The 9,300-nt window shown below is 40.5% G+C and overlaps 1 protein-coding gene across 1 annotated transcript; it reads right to left on the reverse strand.

Moving 5' to 3' along the window:
• Positions 1-763: 763 nt before the first annotated feature.
• LOC133780053 (UDP-glycosyltransferase 87A1-like) lies at positions 764-1,654 on the reverse strand. Its single transcript, XM_062219933.1, has one exon. It carries the CDS (start codon positions 1,652-1,654, stop codon positions 764-766), a length of 891 nt encoding a protein of 296 aa, XP_062075917.1.
• Positions 1,655-9,300: the final 7,646 nt, after the last annotated feature.

A 9,300-nucleotide genomic window follows, 5' to 3' on the forward strand; every position in this document is an offset into this window, starting at 1 on the left:
GTGGTAAAGAATTGACGGCATGTTTATTAATCAGTAATGGAAATCATATATGTTGTAATCATTTCATTTCATTTGTTTATTTTTATTTAGTAATAGGAATATTTTATGGGGTCCACATGAATTTGGGAGAAAATAATAGGAATGTTCCCCTCCCATTTTCTTAAGTAATCACATTACGGGCAATGGGAAGAAAGATGATTAGTATCGGGGAAGAGGGAGTGAGAAAAGAAAAAAAAAAGTATTTTTTAAAAATTTTATATGTTTTATTTTTATTAAAATATATTTATAATTTTAAAAATGTTTTTGTAAAAAAAATATTATAATTTAGATCAAGTATATTCTACACATGTGAGAGTATTAATCAACTTATTTAAATATAGAATAAATAATATTTTTGTTACCCGAACTATGACACATTGAGATTGTACCCAACAAAAATTCTCCCTCAATATTTAACATTATTAAGTTGATAATAATTTAGCGGTCAAAATATTATTTATTTGTAAATATATTATTTAAATGAATTAATTACATATAATTAATCGATGACAGATTTGTTACATTTAAAAATTTGAGCTCAAATATTATTTTATTCTAACTTTGTAATTTCAAGACTAAAAATACTAAGATTATATCTCGTTAAAACATATGGGAACAAATTATCTAAATATATTAAATCTGACAAGTATAATAACAATTATAATAATAGTAAGTCAATAATAATAATAAAACTGTATTAAGCTTAATTATGACTAATATTCTCTCACGAAATCTGGCTAATAAAAGCATCAATATTTGTGTCGGAAGAGCCTCCTTTGGTAATAGCAAGTTCACATGATTTTTGAAGTTCCTTGACTCTTTCTCTCATCAGTTTCCTATCATTATTTTCTGGATCCATAAATCTTTTCACAAGTACTGAAATTTCATCTCTCCTTACTAAATTTATCTCAGCAGTCTCTTCACATATTATCTTCTTATTATTTACCTTCCAACCAATCTTCCAATCCTCAACAATTTGCTTGCTATTAAGAATTTGGTCCCCAGCTATAGAAAAAGTCAACATTGGAACCCCAGCAAAAATAGCTTCCAGAGTAGAATTCCACCCACAGTGAGTCCAAAACCCACCAATAGAAGGATGACCCAACACCCTCAATTGGTCACACCAAGGCACCACAAACCCCACATCGCCACAACCATCTTTGATCTTTGACACATTGTCACGTGCCACCCACATGTGTCTTACACCACTAGTTCGTATGCCAGCCACAATTTCATCCAATTGGGTATTTGAAACTGAAAGAAAACTCCCAAACGAGATATACAAGACAGATGCTTCAGGTTGAGAATCTAACCACTGTACATACTCTGGGACAGTACCACTAATGATAGTATTGTCATTAGAAGTATTTTGAAGATGAAACTCAGGATTAATACTAATTGGTCCAATAGGGTAGATGGGGAAGGGGAATTTTGGCTTCAAGACGTTAAAAACTTGTGATTCAAGCTCATACACTGAAGTAGATAGAAAGTATTGTGCTCCGGACACCTTAGAAACAGCATCTATTAATATTTGAACTATTTTGTCTTTTTCAAAAATTCTATCTGAGAAATCTGCGAGTCGAGTTGTAGAAATTCCTGGGATATAGTCTACCATTTCGTGGCCTCGCTCTATGACATGATCGAGCAGTGCATAAACACAAGTTAAGATTATGTAATAGTATATCATAGCATATATAAAAAACTAAATGAATAAAAGGACAAGTATAATCAACAAATAAGAAATATGAATATTAAACAGATGGTTATATACAGTTCTGCATGCAAATTAGGATTTATAATTACAGGCATTTTTAAGTGAAATTAAAAAGAAAAAATTGATTACATCCTAGGCCTTTTAGGCAACTGCATAATGTTTTATTAATAATGAATTAAAATGTTTCATTAATAACCTCATGTGTGATAACACATCCAAAGAAACTTCATGTAATATTACAACCTAGGAAATATAGGCAACTGTATAAATAATGCCTCAAAATTAGGAACGCCTATAGATTGCTTTGTATTAATTTTTTTTATCTTTAAATAAATTAGTTAATAAAAAATAGGGATATTTGCGATGAAAGTATCAAATTTATTATGTTTGTAGCACTTAAGTACTCAAGTTATTTTTGGCGACGAAAGTACATTTCGTCTATGTTTTTGTGCACTTTAGTACAATCATAAATTCTCACCGTTAAGTTCGATTGTGACATGTAGGCGAAAGTGTTTAATTAAATGGATATTTGCAGCGAAAATATCCAATTTAAGAGATATTTGCACCAAAGTACACAAATTATAAGTAAATTTCACGTTATGGTGGCAGACTTAACGACGAAACAAACAGATGCACTAAAAATTGCACCAAAACATAGACGGAATGTACTTTCATGGTAAAAAAAATAACTTAAGTATTTAAGTACTACAAATACAATAATTTATATATTTTCGCCAAAAATATCCCTAAAACATAATAGACATCTTTAAAAAAAAAAAAAAAAAAACTGTATACAAAGTTTCTCCTTCAATAAAAGAAAATGGTTCGTTATGCCTTCGAGCATTCATGATAATTGGGGAATACGATTTCGTCAGGTTTGATCTATTCGTTGATAGAATAAAAATGGTATAAATTTATAAATATATATATATTTATATATATATTACACATAGTCAATATATGGTGTTGATTATATTGGGTATCTTGTCTATAATGAGGGAGATTATATTTGTGTTGCATCTCTGTTATCTTCTTATGCAGGCAATAGTAATATATATAAATGTATGTACAATTTTCTCTTTTCTCATATTTTCTAATCGGTTTAATTGTGAGTGTCACCTTAATTTGCTCTTTCTTTTCATTGATTTCTCATATATTATTTCAAACTTATTTACTTTTTCATTTCACACATCCGGGTAATAATTATATTTCTTTAAGAATTGTTAACATTTCATAGATTTTTATAATTTTTGTTGATTTTTTCTGTCTTGTTACATTCCCTATTGGCCGGCTACTGGGATATTTTTGTGTTGTATAGTAACACTTAAAAAAATAGTTTTTTAATTAATTAATTAAAAATTTGAAAATTAAATATAAAATGTGTTTGGTAACTCTATTTTTATTTATTATTTTTTAAAATTTTAATTAAAATTTATTAAATTTTGAAAATATAATTTTTTCACTTTCAAATTTTTTTAAACAGTTTTCAATTTTTCCTTTCTTTTTTTTCTTCTCTTCTTCAAATCAACATGTTATACCCAGATTTCGAGCCATGTTAATTATGACCTCGAAAGTTGGATTCGCAAATAAGTGGACTCATAAGGTTGGAAACAAGCTCCAGGATCATATGCCGAGCTTGCAGGATATGGACGATCTCGAGTATGGTGACCTCGAAGAGTTCATGATCTCAAAAGATAACTCCAGGAACACATTCATCTTCGGAGACAACTTCGGATCAGGGTTCCCGAGCTCGACGCGCATACGATCTCGAACAGGTTGAGTGACCTCAGAAGATGTCTCCAGCTCGAAAGGTGACAGGAAACCTGGGAGACTAAAGCCTTGGAGATACGCAATAATCACTTTGAATATTTACAAGTATTATAAATATGAGATATAATCCTCATTTATTAATGTAAATCCCCTAGAATCGTGGGATATTATTTGATTAGTTATGCGTTTCCTGGTCTTCAGGGACGTTTCCTTTTATATCTGATTATAGGCATTTAAAGCCATTTATTTAATTTACACAAAAAGAGTAACTACCCAAAATATGTGGGATAGTATTCTGCATCCTTCTCTATAAATAGAGAAGCCATGCACCATTGTAAAAGACCGAAATTCTGATCCTTGAGAGAAAACTCTGAAGAATTCATGCTTAAGAATTTTCAGAGATAATCTTGAGTTTAATAACAGAGACTCATGGACTAGGCAGATTTAACTGCTGAACCACGTAAAAATCGTGTGTTTGATTTGTTTTATTGTATTTGGCCATTATCTATTATTGTTTTTGTGCTCTTCTTTCACTGTTTGACGAAAAACGGTGTCAACAGTTTGGTGCTTTCATTGAGAGCCTTAAGCATTCATCCCTGAGAGATTCATGGCCACGAACAATCAGAACACGCCTGATGAAAGTTACCCAAGGCGTCCTGGAAAACAACCAATGGAGAACCCGGATGCTGAGGAGAGAAGTGGGTCTTCTGATTCTCGGGGACCACCACCTCCACCAAGGGATGAGGGCATGTACTACAATCCAGAGCGTTACGTTCCTATTGGAGAACTGGAAAACCGGCAGTTGAAACAGCTGTTGGCAGAGGCCAACAGACGGAATGAGGAGCTGACTAGGATAGCCGCAGAGGCGCAGGTGGCTCAGCCCCCGCCTCCGCGCGAAAACCAAGTCCCTCCTCCAAGGGACGTGCATGTTCCTCCCCGGAGGCCCCGTGGGCGGCCACGAAAGGATGCTTCCACAAGGAGGCCAACTCAACCTTCGGCGCCAGCAGAGCCATCTGCTCCTCCTAGGCCCCAGAGGAGTACCCAAGCTCGGGTCCCGCCTAATCCACCTGTGGAAGTGCCTGCAGGAACTGAGAATAACCGAACTCCTGCCGAGGCTCGGACTCAGGTTCCTGGTAGTGCACCGAATGCGACTGACCCATCTCGGGCAAATTCTGGACCCTCTAGGCCGAGGCAAGGGCGACAGCCACCATCGCCTATACGGTTCCCTCCATCTCCCATAAGATATCCTTCGCCTCCCCGTAGAAATGCTCAACCTATTCGAGATCAGGATCAAGGGCGTACGGGGGATAGACAAGGACACAGGGAGACTTTCCAGGAGCGGAGAGGCGCTCAATCTGAGAAAAGTCAGACGTCCCGGTCTCGCACTGCGGAGACGAGGCGACATGGGAAGAACCCATCGCGAAATGACCGATCAATGAGTTTCACCAGTGACGAGTCCGGAGAGACCACGTCCGTCAGTAAACACGACAGAGGTCGTAAAAATACTGGAAGCCGCAAGAATCGTCCTGACCTGCGAAATCATCTGAATCAGAGTAGGAGGAAGGAAGATCAGACAAATCCGGACCTGAGGAATCACCTGAATGGGCGTAGAGATACCTCACGGAGACGCGAGCCTGGAATCCTGATCAATGACTGTCAATTCCAAACAGCACCTCCCACGGACCCAGTCCAAGAAAGGATCGATCAGCTCGAAAAAGCCTTTAGGCTTTTAAAGAATGAACGGGGGAATGGTCGATACGAGGATTCTGATGAGGAGCTCGAGCCATTTGCTCCACATATTTCTAACACTCAATTTCCTCAAGGGTTCCGGATTCCTCACGTCCTAGCGTTTGAAGGAAAAACCGACCCATGTAGTCACCTGAGTACATTCAACACTATTATGAGAGCTAGTAACGTGGGTTACGAGCTCAGGTGCATGTTGTTTCCAACATCATTGGCAGGGCCTGCCAAAAGTTGGTTCGAAAAGTACAAGAAACACTCAATAACTTCATGGGAAAAGTTGTCCAGAGACTTCAAGAAGCAGTTTCGAGCTATGGTGGGAGTCAGGCCAGAGGCATCAACTTTGACCAACGTCCGACAACAGCCAGGCGAAACACTGAAAAGCTATCTGACAAGATTTAATTTGGAGGTCGCCCGGGCTCGAGATGTGGATGACAGTGGGCACCTGATGGCTATCCGAGCTGGTGTTTTACCCGGAAGTGCCCTTTGGGACAACATGCAAGGGAAACCGGTGAGGTCAATAACCGAGTTTAACAGACGGGCGCAGAGATTTGTCAATGTAGAGGAGGCGAGGTCAACGCTCAAGGCGACCTCGCAGACCAAAACTACAACGATAAACATTAACTCTGCCTCAACCTCGGCTGACCCAGCAGCTCCACAGCCTACCTCGGAGAATCCCTCCAAGAGGAAAAAGAGCGAGGGAAATAACCCCGAGGCTGAAGGAGGAAAGAAAAAGAAAGGAGAAAGGTATTTCTCCGTATATAAAGTACACACCGAACTCAACGAGTCTCGGGAAAACATATACCTAGCTAATGAAAACCAGGTCCCCTTCAGGCGTCCGGACCCAATGAGAAATCAAAAATCCAAAAGGGATTCCAGTAAGTATTGCCAGTTCCACAGAGACACCAGACACACAACTGATGAATGTCGACAGCTGAAGGACGAGATCGAAGGGTTGATCTCGAGAGGTTACTTCCAGCAGTATGTCAAAAACCAGAGTACTGGACAGACTACTACAAGCCAGAGAGTAGCCGCGCCTTCGGCGGCACAAAATAATAACTCCCGACCTCGGGAAGAAGACAGGCCCCCGCCGATAGATGGAGAGGACGTGATAACCATCTCGGGAGGGCCTCATCTCGCAGGAGGGGGCAGAAATGCTCAAAAGTGATATGTAAACGAGCTGAAGACAGGGGACGGGTCTCCTTATGAACCCGAACCTAGGGCACCGATAAACCAAAGGATTGAAACACAACCGATAACCTTCACTGAGGAGGACGCTTCCCATGTTCAGTTCCCTCATCATGATCCATTGGTTATTACTCTTCAGCTTGCCAACAAAAGAGTCCGCCGAGTCCTCATAGATAATGGGAGCTCAGTCAACATTCTTTATAAAGCGACCCTCGAGAAAATGGGACTCTCCCTTCGCGACCTGAAGGCGTGTGCAACTACTTTATACGGCTTTTCAGGAGAAGGAACTACCTGTATGGGATCCATTGAACTCCCTGTGACCTTGGGAGACTATCCGGTCTCGGAGACCAAGATAATGGAGTTCGTGGTAGTAGAGTTACCATCTGCCTACAATGTACTTCTCGGGAGACCCGCCCTGGTCGGGCTGGGGGCAGTTTCATCTGTGAGGCATCTGGCCCTTAAGTTCCCAACTACAAGCGGGGTCGGGACATTAAAAGGAGATCAATTGGCAGGAAGGGAATGTTATAGCATTTCTTTGAGGGGAAAGAAACAAACGAGTGCTCAAACACTCGCTATCATACAAAATAAAGATGGAGCAGTCTTAGAAATTGACGAAGAGATCGACCCGAGGATTGAGGAGAAATTTGACCTCGAACCTTTAGAGGAGCTCAAAGAAATTCAGCTCGAGGAAGCTGATCCCTCGAAGAAGGTGAAGGTCGGAAAACACCTCCGAGACGAGGCAAAATAGCAATTAATTTTCTTTCTGAAGAAAAACCAGGATGTCTTCGCATGGTCACACTCATACATGGTGGGGATAAGCCCGAATGTTGCGAGCCACGCATTGAACATAGACAAAAGCTTTCCCCCGAAGCAACAAAAGCGAAGACAGCTGGACGAGGACAGAAAGAAAGCATTAAAGGAGGAAGTTGACAGGTTAAAAGCAAACCATTTCATTAGGGATGCCTTTTACCCTGACTGGGTAGCCAATCCAGTGTTGGTCCCAAAGCCCAATGGGACATGGAGAACCTATATTGACTACTCGGATCTCAACAAAGCTTGTCCAAAAGACTGCTTTCCGCTGCCAAGAATTGATCAGCTCGTGGATGCCACGGCGGGGCATGGCTTGATGTCATTCATGGATGCATATTCTGGATACAACCAGATTCCCATGCATGCCCCCGACTAAGAACATACGAGCTTCATCACAGATAAAGGGCTATACTGTTATAATGTTATGCCGTTTGGGCTCAAGAACGCTGGAGCTACATATCAACGACTCGTAAACATGATGTTTTCAGAGCAAATAGGGAACAACATGGAAGTTTATGTTGATGACATGCTTGTAAAGTCTCAACTTAACAAGAACCATGTTGATGACCTCGAAGAGTGCTTTGGCGTGCTCAGAAAATACAACATGAAGCTAAATCCTCAGAAGTGCGCTTTTGGGGTATCTTCGGGAAAATTTCTGGGTTTCATTGTCAACTCTCGTGGAATCGAGGCTAATCCCGACAAAATAAAGGCCCTGATTGATATGCCTTCACCTCGGAAGCATAAAGATGTCCAAAGCTTGACTGGCAGTGTAACGCCATGGATAGCCAAGACCGTTACACTGTGTGTTTATAATGTGCCAAACTTGCTAATCAAGTATTTAACGTAAAAGCGTGTTACTCAAATAGTAGAGGAACTAAGGTTAAAAGAGTTTTGGTCTCAAAAGATACATTTTCATTACTAAACATTGTTTATGTACATGGGATCCCAAAAATGACAGTTTAAAAGTCATTTACAAAAGTTACAAAGTCTATATACATCAACAGCCATACTAAGGCAAAATGAGTAGTTAGGTAATCTCCGTCCTGACACACTCCTCGACCGTGGTGATCGAACGGCTGGCTATGTACATTTCACCTCGGAGCTCTCCACCTCAGGCCTGGTCCAGCTTGCCCTTACCCTTACCTGCACCACGAAGCACCCGTGAGCCAAGGCCCAGCAAGAACATATATCAATAATAGAGCATGCACATTTAGCTGTCCAGTCAATCTCACTTATAACATCTCATAAACTCAAGCATATCAATAGTCAAGTATTTCATATACAAAGCATTTCAACTCATATAACACAATGCACAGATGATAACCAGGGCTAGCGCTCACAAGCTGCTCCCTCTGTTATCCTTTCGTTTCTGGCTCCCAGTGGCCAATTCGCATCCCATGCGCTAAATTCATGAACGGTACTCTTAGACCGCTTACACGTGTCCCTTGGCATAATACCAACGATGACACAAAACAATTCTCGGGAGCACTTAGTCCCATCACAATCATACATTCGGGTGCAGTGTTCTTACCTTTCAATTCGCTGGTTTCCGATATCACGTAGCCACAAGCACGGTCCTCTATCCCGAGCTTCTCCAAAGTCCTAATCAAACACAAATATAATATTCCTTGTCATTAACCAATCCAAGACTACCTTCCCGGTACCTAATCCACACTCTCGGAACCCCCAAAACCCTAGAACAACATCCCGGAGACATCCCCCAAACCCCCGGAGCAAAGGTCAAAAATTGCAAAATATCACTCCCTGAAATTTGCCTTGTGCCGCGGCACCACATTCCTTGTGCCGCGGCACCCACCTCCAGAGACCCCTAGGCCGCGGCAAGCAAAAGCCGTGCCGCGGCACACCATCGCAGACCCAGATTTCTGGGTTTTCCTTCGCATTTTCCCGAGCTCCAACCTCACCAATTCACCCCAAACTCTATCCTAAGTCCCAAAACCAACTCTAAACCCCTAACAAACCTCACAAAAACCCAAAGACATCATGCCTAAGCTCACTCACACCTTCAATCCTAAAATTCA

The sequence above is a fragment of the Humulus lupulus genome, chromosome 5 (assembly GCF_963169125.1).
Source record: "Humulus lupulus chromosome 5, drHumLupu1.1, whole genome shotgun sequence".
In the NCBI taxonomy this organism is placed as follows: domain Eukaryota; kingdom Viridiplantae; phylum Streptophyta; class Magnoliopsida; order Rosales; family Cannabaceae; genus Humulus; species Humulus lupulus.

Coding starts and splice junctions, on each gene's coding strand:
- LOC133780053 (XM_062219933.1), bottom strand. CDS start 1,654: ATGGTAGACTATATCCCAGGAATTTCTACAACTCGACTCGCAGATTTC.